Source organism: Saccostrea cucullata, unplaced genomic scaffold, assembly GCF_032062105.1.
Source record: "Saccostrea cucullata isolate Sc308-1 unplaced genomic scaffold, CSIRO_AGI_Scuc_v1 ctg113, whole genome shotgun sequence".
In the NCBI taxonomy this organism is placed as follows: Eukaryota; Metazoa; Mollusca; class Bivalvia; order Ostreida; family Ostreidae; genus Saccostrea; species Saccostrea cuccullata.
In genome coordinates, this window is record NW_026927961.1 from 164,689 (window position 1) to 186,095 (window position 21,407).

General features: G+C 34.6%; 1 protein-coding gene across 5 annotated transcripts in view; it reads left to right on the forward strand.

Annotated features, from left to right (window-relative positions):
* The first annotated feature begins 148 nt into the window (after window positions 1-148).
* Window positions 149-21,407, forward strand: part of LOC134276018 (cytoplasmic dynein 2 intermediate chain 1-like) — a 30,716-nt gene continuing 9,457 nt past the window's right edge. Inside the window, exons 1-22 of one of the 5 annotated variants that reach the window (XM_062758305.1) lie at window positions 149-252; window positions 1,675-1,728; window positions 2,336-2,414; window positions 2,652-2,713; window positions 2,821-2,865; window positions 3,471-3,530; window positions 12,371-12,439; window positions 12,482-12,614; window positions 12,835-13,085; window positions 13,198-13,242; window positions 13,428-13,487; window positions 14,285-14,368; window positions 14,661-14,744; window positions 15,098-15,127; window positions 17,135-17,191; window positions 17,437-17,493; window positions 17,649-17,711; window positions 18,866-18,952; window positions 19,209-19,472; window positions 19,692-19,803; window positions 20,265-20,365; window positions 20,891-21,011. In XM_062758305.1, the coding sequence (XP_062614289.1) occupies window positions 238-252; window positions 1,675-1,728; window positions 2,336-2,414; window positions 2,652-2,713; window positions 2,821-2,865; window positions 3,471-3,530; window positions 12,371-12,439; window positions 12,482-12,614; window positions 12,835-13,085; window positions 13,198-13,242; window positions 13,428-13,487; window positions 14,285-14,368; window positions 14,661-14,744; window positions 15,098-15,127; window positions 17,135-17,191; window positions 17,437-17,493; window positions 17,649-17,711; window positions 18,866-18,952; window positions 19,209-19,472; window positions 19,692-19,803; window positions 20,265-20,365; window positions 20,891-21,011 (1,933 nt within the window). In that variant the 5' untranslated portion in view covers window positions 149-237. Of the gene's footprint in view, window positions 253-1,674; window positions 1,729-2,335; window positions 2,415-2,651; window positions 2,714-2,820; window positions 2,866-3,470; window positions 3,531-12,370; window positions 12,440-12,481; window positions 12,615-12,823; window positions 13,086-13,197; window positions 13,243-13,427; window positions 13,488-14,284; window positions 14,369-14,660; window positions 14,745-15,097; window positions 15,128-17,134; window positions 17,192-17,436; window positions 17,494-17,648; window positions 17,712-18,865; window positions 18,953-19,208; window positions 19,473-19,691; window positions 19,804-20,264; window positions 20,366-20,890; window positions 21,012-21,407 lie in introns of all 5 variants that reach the window. The other 4 variants (XM_062758304.1, XM_062758306.1, XM_062758309.1 and 1 more) reach the window with 4 other exon arrangements.

The window sequence follows — 21,407 nt, forward strand, 5'->3', positions numbered from 1 at the left end:
GTTAGAAAGTTATATATTGAATTAAAAATATATTCATTTAATTACCATTTATTTTTAATGCTGATTTTCAAATTATTATCATAAGAATTCTATTTCATCCTTCTCAAACATGTCAAAGTATGTCGTTACACATTCCGATTTACGTACATACCTGTGGAAAGCTTGAAAATGGCGGCGTTAGTGATGGTAAAATAGCTTTCATATCACCGGTTTAAGCGTTTGATTTGGCAACCGAAAATGCCTTCAGAGAAGGTAAAAACATTTAAAGTGTACAATAATTGTTAAGCTGATTGCTACAATTTTATGCCATGCAGATAATATGTAAAAGAACTTGGTTCGATTGGGGTATTTGTAAACAGATCAATTCATCACACTAAAAATACCAAAATAAGGCCATAATAAATAAATTGCTAGATTCTCATCCGAATATTTTTAAAAATCGAGGCGAGCGGGCGGCTTTCATTTTATATTTTTTATTTTTTCAATTTTGCAGATTTTTAATGACCTGGTCAATCGGTGTAATTTTATCTACAATACCCGAATAATAATCTCTTACTTCACATCATCACCGATCTTTTTCAACCAATGACCCTTGTTTAAAATATATACACATGTATTAATTACAGCAATATACCATCTTTTCAGCTGTCAAAATCATGTCGACTTTCGCGTAGTCTCGTTCAACCAGACGCTCGGCTGTCTCCGTAAACTCCGACCAGCAGCCTCTGGCTGGTCGGAGATTTACGGAGACAGCCGAGGGTCTTGTTGAACGAGACTAACTTTCGCGGGATTTAAAACGAAAGTAGAATGGTAGATGAATCCCGATCAGTATTAAGACAAAAAAAAACCAGAAATAAAAAAAATCGAGGCGGGGGTATAAAATCGGGGCGGGCGGGGATGAGAATCTTGGAATATTTTTATTATGGCCTAAATGAAATGTCCAAAAAATGTTGATTAAAATAAACCTTAAACGCTTTTATGCAATATATTTTCAAATCAAAGCATTTCCATATTTATTGATTTATGTGTGACCAGAATCCACAATGACATTTTAAATGTAGAATACTATCCTGTTAGGTTTTATCATTTTAAACAAGTGTAATGGTTTGGGTCGTGGATTATCGGCCTCGATAGCTCAGTTGGTAGAGCACCTGACTGGAGATGCAGGGGTCCTGGGTTCGATTCCCGGTCCAGCCATACATTTTCTCACTCTCCTGTTACAGATTTGGTGCCATTGACCACCACATTAACTGCAGGTGAAAGTCCTGCCAGGGGGTAATAAGAACTTGTGTTGTTCAGACAGTTGGTCATCGAGCCCAAAGACCATTTAAGGAGGAGAAATGTAATGGTTTGGGCCGTGGATATCGGCCTGGGTAGCTCAGTTGGTAGAGCATGTGACTGGAGATGGAAGGGTCCCGGGTTCGATTTCCAGTCCAGCCATACACTTTCTCCCCTCCTTTTACACAAGAATTTATCATTATTTTTTTTCAAAGAAGGAGGAGTGTTATGGTTTAGACTGTGGATATTGGTCTGAGTAGAACACCTGACTCGTGATTCAGGGGTCATTTGATCAATTTCCCGTCCAAACAGACATTTTCTCCTTTCAGTGTTACATATTTTTAAATTAACAAGCACTGGTTTCCTAAATCATAATTGATTTCTTGATAATTGTAGACACGTTCAAAGGAAGACACATGGACAACCAATGAACTCAAAAAGGCATTAAATGTAAGAAAGAAAAATTTTATAGCTATTAATTAATTTTTTCTTTACAGAGGTCATTCTAGAACTTTTTGCTCCCACTTAAGAACCATTTAATATCCCACTGAATGCAAATTTTAGCCAAATTTATAAATAATTAAAAAGGTACTGTGTATTCCGCAGAAACAGCTTCCAAGAAGATTTTTTAGCAATTTTACAAATTAACTACCTAGCTCATTTAACTATAATTATGTACTTATCAGTCTTGTGTATACAAATAATCACCTGCCCATATGATGTTTTGAGTAAAAAAAAATTTCAGCATCCAGCAAACTTTTTTATATTAAAGAATTGATAAAAATTCTTTTCATGATTTATCTTGATTTGGATGGTTTAAATTTAAACCAATAAGTACTCTAAAGAATGTCACAATTTTTTAATAACAACAGATTCCCTATCAGGTGCCCTTCTCCTATTTTTCATGAACTTTACAATTTATCGAAGAAATATGATTAAGAAGAAACACTGAAGATGGTGTACACTTCCTTTACATATTTACACTTAACAGTTTATCATGGTTTATGCACTGTTTTCTTATAAGTTGGTTAAAATGAGCAAATTTGGATATTAACAGAAAGATGAGATCAGAAAAGAAAGAGAAAGATTGAAGAGAGAAAGAAGAGAAGGAAAAGGGGAAGATATTAATGATTATGGTAAATATATATCTGTGTGTTATCATTACAAAATCTACACCAGTGATTTATATTAATGATATCTTATAAATTATTATGGTAACATATAATACATGTATTTGTATTAGTCTTAACAGGGTTAGGGTTAAGAATAAAATATTCTATAAAAAAACTTCTGTTAGGTGTATTTATTTGAGGAAACGCTGAACACGTATACATGATTAAAAAGTTACTGATAAAAGAAAGCTTGTCTTGTAGAGGAGAAAGAGAGACGCCACAGGAGAGACGGCGAAGAGAGGCGTCACCATAGAGACGACGAGGTCAGCGGGTCGTGTTTAGTTGTAGCTTTAATTATTAACAAAATTCATCCATTTCTGTAATTCAAAAGCTGATGATTGGTAACCTTGATTGATATTTATAATTACAGGACAGGAAAAAACACAGAGAAAGTAAAAGAGAGGGATTAACTGAGGTACATATAACAAGTATAATCTATAAGTATAGGCTGCATGTAGGAGGATAAGTATTTAGATTTAATTTAAGGACTGAACAGGTCCATTCTTAATTTGCTTTAAGCCCTATCTTTACCCAGACTTGAAAGCATAATGCCTCTAAAGACAATACACACCACTGTAGAGAAGATGCTGTAAATGACATATATTTTAGTGATATACTGTAAGTCGTTTTAATACCAATTGCAATGTTTTTAATTTCACGCTGCAAGAAATTAATTTTAATTTTGTATAAGTATCTAAGCGTCTCTAAGAACTAATAATAAAATTCATGATGGGTTTAATTTCATGGAAAATGATAAATTGCGAACATAGCTAAATTAAAACCGTGATTATTTGCCAATCTACAGTATTTTCAAGTGATCACATGTTATTTAATGGAAGGCATAGACTTGCATGGAACTAATAAATCATGTTGTACATACAAATATGCATTTGGTGCCTTATTTATGGTAACATTTGTTGAGGTGAGCTATGTAATCTCTGATTACATATTATTAACTTTTTCTTTTAAAGTCCCTATACTGTAGTACATGTCATATATGAAATTTATTTGTGGTTTAAGGATGATAGGGAGGCCCAAAGAAGGGAAAGGAGAGAAAGAAAAGAAGGAAAAAGCTCCAAGGTAAATCAATCCAGTTACCCCCCCCCCCCCCCCCCCCCCCGAATTGTAGTCAACTCGGCACCTGGTATACTCGGCATCTGGTGAACTCGGCACCAAGCAAAGTGAATTCGGCACCAGGTATATTCGGCACCTAGTAAACTCGGCACCTGGTAAATTCGGCATCTAGTGAATTCGGCACCTATATTATACGACTTACTTTTCACCTATTTTTTTATCTTTTCATTGCCAATGTTTTCAATTTTTCTAATGTAAGGGGCGAGTTAATTGGCGTTTTGCAATTTATACACACTATAGATTTTTTAAAAATCTTTCTCTAGATATAAAGTTTCAAAAAATTAAAATAATACAGCAGCAAAACATTCACAATATAAGTAAACAAGGAAAAGAATACACGGCACGAATCAAGAAAAAATGTGATTGTAAGGAAATATTTTTAATATCATCGATCTTCATAACTGTTTTCTATTAAAATGATAGTGAATGATAAAATAGCAATTTTCTTACATCAAAATCTTGGCAAATTATATACTAATATCGAGGAACATACATGTACAATACATGTATTAGCATTATTTTCCAAGTTTTTCGCGTTTTGAAAAAAAAAATTAACATTGATTATATTTGATTTTTGACAGATCATCATGCTCCATATATTCATCAATAAGTCAATATACGAGGGTTGTCCGTAAAGTTCGTGGACAATATTGATAATTACTGACAAACATTGACAAAATATATGAAACTATTACTTTCATTAAATTCATGTTTCATTTTATAAATTTGCAAGTTTTCAAGAAAAACAAAGCACAAATAGTTATAATTTTTATCAGATACAAAAAAGACACTCACTCATACCCGGAGCACTAAAACGAAAATTCTTGACGTTACCCGACGTCAAAAGCGAAATACGAGCACATATAACTTTTCTTAACATAGTCAGAGTTTAACTCAATAATTGCTTATGTGGTTTTGACAGGTCATAATAATATGCACAAAATGTTCAGGTTTTATTCGTAAAATAATATTTGACAATGCCTGTCTCATATATCCTGCAATTATCCAACAGGTGTCCGTGTAAATACGATTTTATTTACAGAAATACGGCAAAGTCATGATCACGTTAGGAAATTTATTTTTTATAGCACTGCAATCTCGGAATGATGGTTTTCCTTCACGCATGTCATCCTGTAAACTGTTCATTCCGTCCGAAATTATTATATGCCACTAAAATACTAGTAAACGACTTCTTTTACTATGTTTTCCCTATTATTTACAGAATGTATTGGTCTCTGTAGGTGTTTTTCCGATACCTATGCAGAATTTTATCACTGCCCACTGCTCCACCTATTCCGAAAAGGTCTCTTTTTTGAACAATTCCGATCCTGTCTTAATATGTTCTAATTTTGATTGCTTCGCCGTTTTGAAACTTTGAACGTTCAAATTTTGCAGATTTGAAGTGATAACTTCTGTCAACTCATAATGTAAAATTCTTTCAGATTTCCCCAGAATTTTGTAAAATACAAATGAAATTTATAAAGTGATACATTCGTTTTTAATTAAAATTTTGTGGTGCTCCGGGTCTCCATTCCAAGTCTAATTATGAACCCATAATTGTAATTAAACATTTGAAATTGAATAAATTTTTACATTTTTTAATTCATATTTAGCAAAGGATTAGAAATATGTCAATAATAAATATCAATGACACAACTTTTGCTAAATTTTTAGCTTGTCCACGAACTTTACGGACAACCCTCGTAAAAAGAAATTAACATAATGATTATTATTTCACTTCAATAAAAATTTTCTCAAAGCAGCAGGCATGGTAGGAATCTACATGAGGTCGTGTAATTAGGGTTGTAAACGCATGTTTAATAACCAGATGTATTTTATTACCGAGTGTAGAACATTTTAATTAGATGTCAAATGGATTATCTTACGCTAATACGTTACAAATATAATGATGACCAAAAAAAATGTATAGTACATTTAAAGTTTTTTGTGGGAGCGGTCACTGCAGAAGTAAATAAATGCTGAATACGGACTCGTTGAATAGTTTAACAACTAGAGTTAATATAACAGGGACCGTAACGGATGTTCCCCAAACTCTCCCCAACTCCCTTTTTTCGCCTAATTCCTGTAAGACTTTTTAAAAAATATGTTCAGTATCGAAGGATTTCATAAAAGAATTATAAAAGCTACAATGATATCAACTACGTCATGCAAGATGAACATGACATATTGTCTTAACCATTAACATATCTTTATATCGTGAGAATTTCATCCCGTTTTGTTGAGAATCAAAAAAAAACTATTTAAGAGCCATTCTCTGTAATGACTTGAACTTTTATATAGGAGCTGTGGCACGCATAGTCTCAGAATTTCTCCACACTCTCTATGATAAAAGGTATTGACACCCTGAACTGAAATCAGGCAAAAATTGGTTGCTATGTTTTATAGTTACCATGGCAACATGTCTTAAAGTTCGAAAAATGGCATTTTTTAACATGTTTAGAGCCCCTTAGTTAACATTTGCGGCAAAGCAAACAATTGTTAATGACTGTTTCCAAAAGTTGAAGGTAAGATATCTCAAATGCATGATAAACATGTTTGGTAAATCAACTATTACATACGTTACTATGGTAACAAAGTGTTTAAAAGTAAAAAAAAATATTCATTGAATTTATGAAGTCATACAGGTAAAAATGAGAAGCAATTATAGGATGAAATGTTACCAAATAATAGAAAAAGAGCTTTGAAACACATACCAAGAAAAAATATGCTATTTCATTTTGGTTGGCAATGGTTGCCAAGGTTTTTATGCCCCAGAGAGCCTTCAAAGTAACACTATGTATGTTTAATCTGATCCTATCTTTTAAAAAAAGCACATTTCCTCATAACTAATGATCAATTTTATAAGATCTTGGTGTCCTCCAAATTTTCCCATTTCAAAAAATTCAGATTAGATTCTTTAAATAGAGCGTTGCTATGGAAATAAGCAGAAAATATGTGCTTAAAAACCTGAAAAATATTTTGTTTCCTTGGATACGTACCCTTAAATGTAGATTCCCAAAACTTTTATTATTGATATTTATTAACAGCTAACCTGACTTTTAATTTTGACTATCATCAAATCTGTAAGTGGATGCAAGAAGTTGGCACACAGGGTTAAATGTTAATCACAAGTTCACAAAATCGAACATTTTCCCTTCTTGGTAACCATAGCAACAGTGTTGTTTTATTCATCAAATTTTATCAATATATGATATTTAACTTCTGTGTTAACAGATAAGACAATTCCAGTTGAGCTCTTTAATTTGTTTCTTGATTAAATGGCAATTTAATTCTTAATGCAGCGGAAAAAAAATCATTTTTAAGCACCAGTGCTGTGTTTCCATTGTAACACTACAAAGTAGCAATTATACCCAATTTTTCTTATGGTTTTGGTGTTGCAAGGTCCTAAGGATGCATATTTGCCAGTCTTGAATTTTCATGTTTTTCCTCAAAACAGTAGCATTAACCCAATCTCAGTTACTGGTTTTGCATGGTTACACTGTGTTACCATGGCAACCATAAAAGTTATTTATAGAATAATATTGCTTATACTTATATACTTAAGGTCAAACATTTTCATTGTTTTTCTTAAGTCAATGATTGAGTTTTAGCATGTAACACCTACCATTAGTGAATATGGAGTGTTTTTCAGCATATTTCAGCATTTTAAATGTATTCCAAATGTACCCTTGGTTACCACTTACTTAGAGATATATTCTAAACAGTTTCTTCACAGTATAAGTGACATCAAGGTGTCATGTTTTTGTGAGAATGGTTTGTTTGCTTTTTCTAGTTTTTATTAAGCCACAGTCAGGATTTAAAATGGCTGAAAATCTCAATTTTTCAAACTTTTCAGGCTGTTGCCATAGCAACCGAGACACTTAGCAACGAAATTTTGTTTGATACATGTTTCTGGTGTCAAGTACTAAGCATGGGTGAAGTTTCATCAAAATCGGCGACCATGCGTGGCTACCTACCTACCTAGTCCTTGTTGCACCCGGAGGCACATAGGGCAAGGACTAGGGATTTCCATTCCTCTCTATTCTTTGCAATCTTCTCCACCTCTCCCCAGGTGAGATTTATCTCCTTTAGTTCTTTCTCCACTGTTCGCCTCCATGTTGTTTTTGGTCGGCCTTTCCTTCTCTTCCCTTCTGGGGTCCATCTGAGTGCCACTCTTGTGATGTCATCTGTGGGCTTTCTCAAGACATGGCCTATCCACTTCCATCTATATTTTACTAGTAAGGTCCTCATGTCTGTTGTTTTAGTTGTTTCATGCAAATCTTTGTTGGTTATTTTTGCTGGCCAAAATATCCTCAAGATCTTTCTGAGGCACCCATTATGAAAACTTGATAGTTTCTTAATGTCACTTTCAGTCATCCTCCAGCATTCAGCACCATACATTAAAACAGATAGGACACAGCTATTATACAGTTTGATCTTAGTATGTCTGCTAATACTGCTTGACTTCCATATGTTCTTAAGCTTGACAAAGGCTCCTCTGGCTTTACCTAATCTTGATATTATGTCCTTGTCAGCTCCGCCATCTGATGTTACCACACTTCCCAGGTATGTAAAATAATCTGTATTTTTGATATCTCCTCCATTCAATTGTATTTTGGGTGGGCTTTTTGTATTAAGGGACATTACTTCTGTTTTCTTTATGTTGATGTTCAATCCGATTTTGCTGGCATTTGTTTGTAAATTAGATGTTTTTCTTTGCATTTGTGTTTCCAGATGAGATAATAAAGCCAGGTCATCTGCATAATCTAAGTCCTCTAGTTTGTTGAAAAGAGTCCATCTGATGCCGGTATTCTCATCACTAAGGGTTGATCTCATTACCCAGTCTACTGCTATAATGAACAGTAGAGCTGACATCACACATCCTTGTCTCACTCCTGACTTAACAAGAAAGCTTGTGTTTGATGATCTACCAATAGAGCATTTAAATTCTGCATAAAATGCTTTTATTAGGTCAACTAGTTTAGATGGTATACCGTAGTGCCTCAGGATTTTCCACAAACTGTCTCTGTGAATGCTATCAAAAGCTTTTTCGAAGTCAATGAAGTTTATGATGAGTTTTCTTTGCCACTCTGTGCACTGTTCTATTATGTTTCTTAGTACAAATACTTGGTCACAGCAGCTCTTTCCTTTTCTGAAGCCTGCCTGTTCTTTCCTTAGTTTTTTATCCACTGCTGTCTTTATTCTGCTTACAATTATTTTACTGAATATCTTGCTTGGTATAGAGAGTAAGGTAATACCTCTCCAGTTGTTACAGTGTGTGAGGTCTCCTTTCTTTGGTAGTTTGATGATGCTACCTTCAGACCATGTTGTTGGTATCATGTTGTACTTCCATATCTTGCAGAAAAGAGGATGAAGGATATCTGCTGCAAGGATAGGGTCTGTTTTGAATATTTCAGCTGGTAGGTTGTCATTCCCAGGTGCTTTATTGTTCTTTAAACTCTTGATTGCTGTGATTATTTCTAATTTTGATGGTTCATTTATGTTGATATCTAAGTCAATGTTTGCTTCAGGTATTTCTGCTCTGTTTCTTGGATCTGGGCGGTTTAGTATCTCTTCAAAATGCTCCTTCCATCTTTGTTCTTGGTCTTTATCAGATGTAATCATTGCGCCCTGCTTGTCTCTTACTGGCATACATGCATTTCTTCTTTGTCCACTAAGCTTCTTGGTGATCTGATAAACATCGCCCATTCTCTGTTCTGATGCTGCTTTTTCAGCTTCTTGTGCCATATTTTCAATGAAGTTCTTACGGTCCCTCTTTGTGGCCTTCTTTATTTCTTTGTTACTGTCAGAGTATTGCTCTCTTAATTTCTCTTTTATTCTTTCTGAGTGTGTGTTGCACAACCTCTTCTTTAGTTCTTTTCTGCTGTCAATGAGTTTCCATGTACCTGGTGTTATCCATTCTCTGTGTATCTGTTTTCTGAAGCCAATAACTTTCTCACTTGCATTGTTAAATGTATCTTTTACTTTCAGCCAGTGTTCGTCTATCTGCTCTTCATCTAAATCACTAGCTTGCAAGATAGAAAATCTGTTTTTCAGCTCTAATCTAAAATCTTGCTTGGTTTTTGTGTCACTAAGCTTGCCAACATCGAATCTTTTCCAGCTGTACTTTGGTATATTTTTCATCAGTTTAAGTTTAAAATCTGCAGTTACAAGGTGATGATCACTGCCTACATCTGCACCTCGTCTTACTCTCACATCCTGAAGAGATCGTCTCCATTTACCATTTATAACAATATGGTCTATCTGATTTTTGTCTCTTCCTCCGGGTGATATCCATGTGAGCTTGTGTATGTCCTTGTGTGGGAATAACGTCCCACCTATAACCATGTTGTTGTTACCACAAAACTCTGCCAGATGTTCACCATTCTCATTCATGGTACCACAGCCATATTTTCCCATGACTCTTTCATATCCGGTGTTGTCTTGGCCTATTTTTGCATTAAAATCTCCCATGATGATGGTTAAATCATGTTTGGGAATCTTTTCAAGTTCGGCTTGTAGTGCTTCGTAGAAGTCTTGCTTAGTTTCATCTTCTGCCTCATTAGTAGGAGAGTAGACTTGTATGATGGATGTTTTAATAGGCTTTGTGTCGAGTCTTGCTCTCATCATTCTCTCACTTACAGGATGGTACTCTATCAGTGACTTCGCTGCTGCTTTACTCAGAATAATTGCTACTCCCTCGTGATGTCTACCATCTTTTCTGCCTGAGTAAATGATTACCTCACCGCTGTTTGTCATGATCTTTCCAAAATCTGTCCATCTGCATTCACTTACTCCTAGTATGTGTAACTTGTTGTTCTTCATCTCTCTTACTACTTGCGCCTGCTTTCCTGCCTCGTACATGGTACGGACATTCCAGAAGCCGATCTTAAGTTTGGTTCTCGTGCTCAGTATACTCTTCATGCGACCAGCTTCCTGTTGGCTTTCACTGGCTGCATTCATACACGCAGATGGCTGCTGGTATTCTGATGCCTCGAGAAAGGATGAATTTCTCCTAGTCCTCGTATCCGTAATCATTCAGTTTTCACGAGAAGGGGAGATTACCCCCTTGCTCAACCTCCAACTTGGTGGACCAGGGATTTGTAATCGAGGTTGCCTTCCTCTAGAATGGTTGCCTGCCATAGCTCATGAAGCCATTCTCTCCAGGTTTTCTAAGATTTTCTGTCTGGATTTTCTTCCATAGCCTTTGACTTTCCCAAGCCGTCCACAAGGCAGTGGAACTATTTAACCCATAGCTGGGAACTAGGTTTGCAGGTATCAGGGCATATCCAAACGCCGTTGGGCCATGCATACCTTGCATTTAGGGGCCTAGTTTCCTCCAAGACCCTGTGGTTCTGCTTGGGGCCGCAAGGTACCCAATTACCATCTGCTACCTCGAGGAGGATCCCATATCTGGGCCACATTGGTCTAACTGTGGAGAGGCTATACCTGGCAGAGAAGACTTACATATTTTGCTTACTCTTTCACAGCAAGCTGCTAGCCAGGGGTGGAGCTGAAAGCGAGAGTGACAAGCACAGACACAGACAGACACACACACTGTACGCATCACACAGCCATTTAGCAGACATGCGTGGCAACGAAGTTTAAGTGGTTACAGAGAATGGCTATTAACGTATTCGAGCTAAAAAAAAAAATAATAATAAAAATGGGAGATTATGTGTAGATTTACATGATATTTACTATTTATCAAATTATATTTTTCACCGCATTGGAACATAAATATCCCCACGTTTCTAGAAACTGATGTTTCTGATATTTAATGCCGAGTCGGGAAAAGGTTGGTTGGGTGTGTTGGATCTCGGATATTGATTTAAATGGTGTAATTTACAGGAAAGCCCTGTCTTTACAAAGTAACAAAACAAATTTAAAAAATCTTAATTTTTGCTAGTCTGTACCTATCAAAAATATGCCACATACGACTTTAACAATATTCAATGATGTACGTTTAAGTTCGAATTAAAATTCTAAATTCTTCATTGAAAAGGGACTTTATACAAAAAGAATTCATAAAAATTACCGATGACTTTGAGAATTAAAATCAAAATTTTAAAGAAAATGCCAGTACTGAAATTTAGATATAAATGTATATAATTTGTACTCAGTTTTATTTCATAACAATTTTATTTTAAACGCATCATCCCATCAAAAACGACATTATCCCTTTAATACGCATCAATCCGTTAAAAAAGACATTAATTAGTTTTAAAAAAATCAGTAAATGAAATGTCACCAAAAACGCATTAACAAAAAAATATATATAAAAAAAAGAAAAGAAAATATTTACGGAATTCTTATAATTTCAAACAAGTGTTTGCAAATCAAGGACAAATACATGAATTTCAGTTAAATGTTAAATAACTCTTAAAGCAAATTCATTAATCAACAAATAGTCACAAGGAAATATCAAGTAATAATACATATCTCGATTCATTAATGAAAGGTGCCGAATTAACCAGAATCTGATGCCGAATTAACCAGATTCTGGTGCCGAGTTCACTAGGTGCCGAGTTCACTAGATGCCGAATTCACTTTTTCTTTGAGTGCCGAATTCACCAGGTGCCGAATTTACTTGTACCCCCCCCCCCCCCCCCCCCTCCCTAAATAAAAATCAAAGAAGGATACATTCATAAGTTGGGAATGGGAATTATCCTCACCTATTAATTATTGCTTAAGTTTTCTGTTAAAATCTCTCAGATATGAAGTGCTTTCTGCAACAGTGAATGTGTCCTTGTTATTTATATGTAAGCTGGTTGTTGTGATTTCAGTCTGATGACAAGCGACGAGACGAGGATAGGCGGCGACACAGAGACGAAGACGACGATCGCCGGGAAAGACGACACAGAGATCGCGATAATGACGAGGATCGCAGGGAGCGGCGACACAGAGATCGCGAGGAAGATGGAAGTCACAATGATAGGAATCGAGACGAAGAGCGAGAACGGAGGAGGAGGGAAAAAGAGGCGGAGAGGGAAAAACGACACAAGAGCAAGGACGACAGACACAGGTACAGTTCTAGCTATAGCACTACACAACAGCAAATTTATAGCTACACAAGAAAAGAGTCACATTCATGAATTTTAACTTTAAAAATCACGATATTTAAGGGAGTTATTTAGGATTCGCAATAGAATGGCTAGTTTGCTTTTTTCAGTGTACATGTATTTATTATGATTCCTTTCTGAGCTGCATTAACATAGAAAAACTTCCCCTTTTTTCAGGGAGAAGGAAGAAAAAGATGATAGAAGAAGAAAACATGAGGAAGATGATGACAAAAGAAGAAGACATCGAGACGAAGACGGGGAAGATAGAAGGAGGAGACATAGAGATGAGGATGGTGAAGACAGAAGAAGAAGACATAGGGATGAAGATGGAGAAGATAGAAGGAGGAGACATAAGGAAGAGGATGAAGAAGACAGAAGAAGAAGACACAGGAAAGAAGAGGAGGATGACGACAGAAAGCAAAGACACCACAGGGATGAGGTGAGAATATGCTCCCACTGCAGGTGTGGTCAATCTGTGTCAATAAATCAACTTTCCTTCAACAAATCCTTTTTTCTTTAAAGACAGGTAATGATTTGCATTTCCATTGCAGGATGAAAGAGAAAGAAGGAAAGAGAGACACAGAGAAGATGAAGATGTAAGAATGTCTTTCATTAGTGTTAACAAAAGGTAGAGATAAGGTTTACATTGCTTCCTTGATATCCAGATTGTAAAAAGTGTTTATAAGAATGGATCAGCTGTAATGTTATTTTCCCTTCAGAAGCTGTATTTTCCTTAAGAAATGTACCTTTAAACAATAAGACATGTGTGACTGTTGTTCAGGGTCATAAAAGAGAAAAACATCGTCAGAGAGAGAAGAAAGGGGAGAAAACTCTAGACGAGGTCTTTCGGCTTGCTGTTGTTTTGTTGGCATTTGTTTATGCTTTTCTGATGTCACATTGGACATTTACTTTAATGGAGTACCCACAGACATTTTTGTGGTCACCTGTTGAAACGGCATGTTGATTCTTGCACCAGTGATAAATGGAGAATTTTATAAGTCACAATTTCATCATCAGCCCTAACCCAGCTACATGTTATTGATGCCACTACCCACTGATTTGTATCGACAACTATTGTTGATAATTAGTTTTACAGCACAAAGAACACCCTCTTTTTTTCACATTTTATATGTATATATAATATTTGATTTTTTTTAGTAAATTAAACAACAAAGGGAAATAAGGTTACTCTATTTTTGGGGGTTTATTTATCCATCTTTCCCAGGACAAACATGTTATAAAGTTTCACTTCAGATTGATAAAAAAAACTGTCTCTGAAAATACATCAAGTAAGTAACTATTGGAGAACTAAATGTTCTGAAGGGTACTTTGTTAGCTAAGTATAAATAAGGCATTAGTTTTAAAGGTGGACTATCATAACTTAGCTAAGTTAGAAAGGAAAAAATCTGATTATTAAACCTGTCTAGATCTGAATGACCGCCAGACTTTGGATAACGTGATATTTGTTGAGAGCATGTCATTGAAACAATTTTTGAGGTCATCTTGAAGGTTGCAATCATTGATTGATATATAAAGTTTAAGATATACATCATATGCCAGTCCACATGGTTGATATTTATAAGTCTCTCAGTTTTTATGATGTAATAAGACATTTATTTAATTCATTCATCTAAACAGGATGAAAGAGAAAGGCAGAGAAAAGAGAGACGAGAAAAACGAGAAGCCAAGGAAGGGGGTAAAAGTAGACACCGAGAGGAGGACGTAAGTATTCTAGAGATGGGGTGATTTGATTCACAGATATGCCAATCACTAGAAATATGTCAAATGATGTTTATATAATGGTACATGTAATAATATAATGGTACATGTAATAAAGCGATATGGGGATGAAAGGTGGGATTAAAGCATAAAAAGTGCCCCAGTTCAAAGCTCAGGTTGTTATTTTCTTGTAGTCAGCAAAGCGTAACAAACTTTAAGATGTAATTATGATTTACAAGCTATTTGACAGCTTTGTTTATATAATTATTTACCAGAAGTGTTCTGTTTGTTACAGGAAGAAGAACGGAGACGCAGGAAAGAAAGAGAGAGAGAAAAGGAACGAGAGAGGGAAAGAGAGAAAGAAAGAGAACGGGAAAAGGTAACTCATTGTCACATCTGTTAAAAAACATTTTTACATCTGACCCGATGAGAGGTTCCATTCAGAATGGTCATTCATCCTAACTTTTAAGTCTGTTTTCATCCCTGTAATAAGAAGTATTGATTTGAAGTGTCAGATATGTAGTGCAGAGTTCACAGGAAGGTTGCAAAGGTTTTTCTTAATATGTACTTTTTCTGTGGGAACATAATGTGGCAAAATCACTATTTTAGTTCAAACTATACAAGCTAACTTTTTTATTACCATTTTATGTCTTACATGCACTTTAAGAACATTGTGAGAAATTTCCACAGAAAATTTGTGTATAAAGTTTAATGTAAGGACTCATGTTTCAGAGGAAATCAGCCAATCCCAGCAGAAAGAGAGTAAGTCCTGTTTGAAACTGGTATTTCTATAGTTATATGCTTTTTGTATACCCCTTATTAGTGTATCACCTCCTATTATATTGCATGAACCTTGTAACTGATCCTTGGGTAGATTTAACTCTGAATAATTAAGTTGGGTATTTATTGTGTAACATTGGTAAAAGGGCACACAAAATGATGATTGCTTGACCCCTACATATATAAATGCATATGTATGTGTGACAATTCATAAAAAATATAAAATGTATTACAATGCACTGCATCAATAGATTGCATGCTTAGCTACATTTTCAATGGCTTAATGTGCATGCTAAATGTTTAGTGTTATAAATCTACCTTCAAAATTGGTGACTTTACTATGACTTAAATCTTGAAAAATACTGTGAATCTTTTCTATTTATGAAAACTTTACTTTCCGTATTTACAAGAGACAAGTACGCATGCAAATTTTTCATTCTCTTGCATAGTTTTATTGATAAATCAAATTGAAGTCCAAACTTCTTGAAAATTTAGTTTTAATTTTAAATACATGTATCAAATTACTTTGTGAAAAAAAAGGTGTCACAAAAATTTGATGATCTGCAGTATCTACTTCCCTCCACATAGAAATAAACAGTTAATCATGCTTATACAGGTCTGGACGATTTCTAAATAAGGAAGTCAAGAACGATAACTGTAAATTGCTATTAATACACAGAATAAACAAGGCACCAATCCTTCTGACCAATCAGATAACAGCAGTTAGACAAACCTATGAGAGAATAAATAAAACACGTGGTTTTTAAGTTTTTTGCTCAAAAGATTTTTTTAGAACAAACTTTTTGTAAACTTTATGCGCATTTGGGAATAATATAATATTTATGACAATTCTACCGTGAACATACACGACTTGAAAGCTTGGAATACGTTTTAAGTGGGATAAAAAAAAATCTGTCTCTCGGAGTTAGCAATTCCAAAAGTTTACCTACGTTAAAAAATTGATATAAATACGGTAAATTTTCAGTTTTTAGAGCCTGACATAAAAATCTTATCGAAAAGATAACAGTCTTTATTACTTTTGAGTGTTTATTACAGAATACTAGTAGTCCATGCAGTTTATGATATGCGAGGTAAGATATTGGGATAAAATGCATTCATGTACATTGTATAATTACAGGATTCTCTTTTCTCCACGTTAAACGCCTTTCCTTATGCCCATTTAAAGTCTGCATAGCTAAGTATTCGGCGCTCATGAATCCCGTGATAATGCAAAACTATATGTGTATACTCCATACGATAAACACTTGTGTAAGTTGATCTATACACATGGAATTTAAGCATTTTCGATGAAAATCAGACGGCTAAGCAAAATTATATTTACCATCATCTAATATATTCTGGTAAATGTTATAATTGAACTTGATAAAAACTTGCTGGTGCGATCTATACCTCTGTAAACGATTACATTCTATTGTGCATTATTTTTTTTCTTTACCGAGATAAAAATGTCAAGCTTGTTCACGGTAAAAATGTGGGGAATACCTTATTCTTCAAAAGTTTTCATCTTACTTCTACAGATTTTTTGTTGAAAAAATCTTTTTGAGGAAAAAAACAAAATCACGTGTTATCTTTTTGTTCTTTTAAAATATGTTTTTGGGTGTGTAAAAATGCTGTTGTCTGATTGGACAGAAAAACAATTACGTGTACTTGATGTCCATTTATAGCAACTTTCGGTTATCGTTCTTGACTTCCATATTTAGAAATCGTCCAGACCTGTTATAGCAAAATGCTAGAGATGAACATTTAATTTGTTTATAAATGTTATAAATGAGAAGTTAATACATTTTAGAACAATTAGAGAGAATGAAAATTTCTTCAGTGTAAGCATGTATTGATTATTAACATTAATACAGTTATATAGTTGTACCAGTTACATGCACCTCTGTAAGACCAACAATTCAATCTTTAATTAATAAAAGAAATATGACAATGATATACTGAAAGAGTAATTTATCTGAAATGTTTTAGGAGAATGAACCTGAGGAGGAAGAAAATGGCTACGGTGATTATGAGGACGATTTTGAGGTCAGTCTTAACTTTTTAGTATCAATTTCCTTACAAACAGATTAACTAAGTAAATATATATAATATATATTAAAAGGGAAAACTAAAGGTCATGCTCCCAAGTACTTTGATCTTAGACTTGTAACTTTTTAACTCAACCCCAATACTATGAACTAGTAATATATTGACTCACCTCAATATACTTTGTTCTTTTATATTTTTTTGAGTCTGTAGCATTTAACACTGTTATCTTCTCTTTTGTTTAGGATTATGAAGATGATTTTGAGGATGAAGAGGATGACACACCAGTTGTCAAAGGAAAGGTGGGCCATAGTATTTCTTTATTTTGTGTTCGTAGTCTCTATGTGTAAAAATTTACTGGTCGCAGTATAAATGGAGAAAGGGCTTCCAAAGTTAACACTGTCTGTTATTTATGCATGTCCAAACTCTGTCTAAGAATATGCCTTTATTTATGTAGCAATTGTCCGATTATGATCTACAAAAGACCCCACGTAAAGGCAGAGCTGGCCTGGACTATTCAGTAAATATTTTTATGTATGGAGTGTGTGTGGTCAGGCATCAATCACAGCTGTGTAAATCCAAACTAATTATGTAAAACTTTATTCTGATACAATTATTAAAACACATTTTGATTGGCTAATGGACTGATGTTTGAAGCAGTTAATTATTATTTTTGGACATATTGATTAAACAACTCAAAAACCAACCATTAATGACATTTTTCATACAAAAAAATCACAACAAAATAATACATAAACATCAATCAAAATGCATAGACTGCATTAGAATGTAAAGGGTTGCAAGCAGGTTTTACGGGCTCCACTTAGGTGCTGTCAGTACAACTCATCTTGTGACCGTTAAATTAGCATTAATGATCGCAAATGCCAAATGTTGTAAATGAGCATAGAACTTGCAAGTTATAGTGCCTCTGTGTATTTGAGAACAATTTATGTTATGGAGGATTAAATACACTTATAAAATCTAACTAATTTTAGTATACTATCGAATGGATGGATTTTTTTCAAATTTAATGACAGAATTGATGTAATATGTTTGGATTTGTCACTTGGTTGATATTTTCTGTTTGGCACTTTAAGCATGCAAAACCTCAGAAAAACACCCTGTCGTATCATAATGTACCATTTTATCTACCTGTTTTAAAGTTCTTTTATCCTATAGAACAAGTCTCTTGATGTCATATATGCTATGCCTCTTACATATATTATGAATTTAAGCAGTCAATATAATTAAAAACTATTGACACAGATAAAAATTAAAGTTAAATTATAAAGTATTTTTATGTACAATAAAAGACACATATAATGAAGTGCCAGGGAAGGGCGATCTTCCATTCGTTATATCCATATAGTTTATAATATATTTCAAAGTCACTGGGAATTAAAAACACTTTGTTGTAAACACCAATTCTTTATAAGCGTGTTCACTATAAACATGTTTTACTGTAGATTATGATGTCTATGGTTTACTTTAAAGATGATGGTGCAGCCTGCTAGTGTTTTTTTTGCTTGTCAGTCCTTTTTCACTTTCTCAAGCAACAAGTCTTTGGATGCCTTATACACACACATACAATCATGAACATGCACTTGTACCTAAGCAAAGTTTTAATTCTGTGAAGCTAATTCAAGATATTTCAAGTCTACTTGTTGTGAACAGGACTCCGAGATGGATGAAGTCTTACGAGCCCTTGATCAAGAGAATGAGAGATTGTACCAGGACTCCAGGCAAGGCAATGACTCACCGGTAAGTCCTAAAACTAATCTTCATTTTTGTGTTAACTTTGACGCTTTAATCTGATGACAAGACCTTCAAGGTAGAAAATATTTCAATAACTATTATTTATATTGAATGACAGATTGTAGTATAAAAATGTTTGATGAAAGAATAAGATTAAATGTAAAATCCATCTGACCATATTAAATTGTTTAGGAACTGTCCTATCTGAATATACATGTAGATGTATAGTTATTTGGACCTTCCTTTAATTTTTTTATTTCAGAAAGTTAATCAATACAACAAACAGTATGATGATCAGGATTCAGACTCAGAAACTGCTCGACCTGTCACTCGAGGCTTGATTAATTTCACGGGGGCCAGGCAGCGAGCCATTAGTCGTAAAGCTAACAGTAAGACGGCCAAGCGGGCCCAGGATCTGCTTCAGATGATAGAACTCGATGTCTCATCATACGACCTGTTTGACCTTCCACCGGTCAAAGAATATGAACTGTATATAAGAAGCTTTGGTCGCACAGACACCAAACAGGTCAGAAAAGTCAACACAGGCTTATATTGAATCATAATGAATAAAAAAGAATGATAAATATTGAAATGTTAAAGTATAATATACATGTGTGTGACTGTCTTAAGGTATTCAGCAAATGTACCTGTAAATATATGCAATTAGTTAATTGAAATTTTTACTCCTTTACTGACAGACTTTATATTTTAAATAAATAGTCAATATTTTGACCTGATATTGTAGGCTTATGTCCAGACAAATGATGACAACATTGAGCGAGAAATCCAGACGGAGGAGATCGATGTCCGACAGAAATGGACGCAGCATCCGGCGGAAGACTTCACTGGCTGTGGACGTAAGGACTGACACTAGGGCTTACTGACCGACAGACAATTAGTGGTCATTTAAACAAAGAACAAGAGAGGAGTCAAGTTTGCAAATGTGTCCATTTATCAAATCATGTATCAAACTATCAAATCCTCTACAAACCACATTGTATTACTACATAAATGGGGAGATGGTTAAATACAGATATGTTACAGTTAGGAATAAATGATGAAGCTTCTCTAAGATTTCATTAATTTAAGGATTTTCAGTATCTAAACTTCAATTTGCAATCTACATAGCCCTGAATGTCATGAACCTATATGTCATGGAAGTTTTCTTGTATTTGTTTATTGTTTAATCCTTAGTATGTGTGCTTCCCTGCTTTTACGGGGGTGATTGTGATTGTTTTGAATTCATTTAATGTTTTATCCTAAGTGTGTTTATCCTAAGTTTGTTTTATCCTAAGTGTATGATTCCATGCTGTTACAGGGGGTGATGGAGAGAAGGATTTGGACGAGGAGGAATCAGCTCAGCAGAACAAACAGCAGGACCTGGGGCGACTGAACTCGTTCATACAGAAGGCTGGGCAGGTATAGAGACAATTAATTGTAATCACATCATGTCAAAACACATACTGGGTGACTCAACTCATTCATACGGAAGGCCAGCCAGGTATAGAGACATTTAACTGTAAACACACTGTGTATAGACAATTAATTGTAATCACACTGTGTGTAGACAATCACACTGTGTCATAACACATACTGGAGCGACTGAACTTGTTCATACAGAAGGCTGGGCAGTATAGAGACATTCTGTTTGAAATACATTTTGGACAGATATTTTGTAATTATTTCACAGCTTGATAGTATGTACATGTACTTATAACTTTAATTTTTGAAACTACATTTCAACTTTTTGAATAAAGATTTGTATAGGAAATAATTTTCAAAGGTACATTTTGTGTATGGCAGAAGCTTCAATATTGGGATCTTGTTGAGAATTTAAGAATTTACAAATTTGAACTTGTTGAAGATCTGAATGGATGTTTCTCAGCATAAGTGATAAATTTGACTCATTCAAAATGGTATCAAATTAAAGAATGAATGTTGCAGGTTATTGCCATTCTTCTTGATGAGGAAAAAGATCAACAGAGGCAGGAGAAAGCAGAGAACAGAACAAATCTAAGTCTGAGCGAGGGGTACTCACAGCTGACTTGTCTCTCCATACTCAAGGGTAAGTCTGAGTGAGGGATACTCACAGCTGACTCGTGTGTCTATACTCAAGGGTAAGTCTGAGTCTGCAGTTTTCACAGTGAATCTGTCCATCTATACTTAAGATTATATCTGAGTCTTGAGTGAAGGATATTCATAAGACTTACAAGGTAACTTGTTCTATACTCAAGATTAAGTCAGAGACAGAGTGAGGGATACTTAGAGGTACCTTGTCCTATACTTAAGGTTATATCAGACTTGTTTCTCTGTATTAAGAGCAAGTCGGATCTCTATTAGGGGACTCTCACAGCTGAGTTGGCTGTTTGTACTTGTGGATGAGTACATAAATAAATCTGAGCAAGAGATTCATTTTGTGACTTCCTCCAGGCTGACCAATATATAAATGTCAAAGATTTTT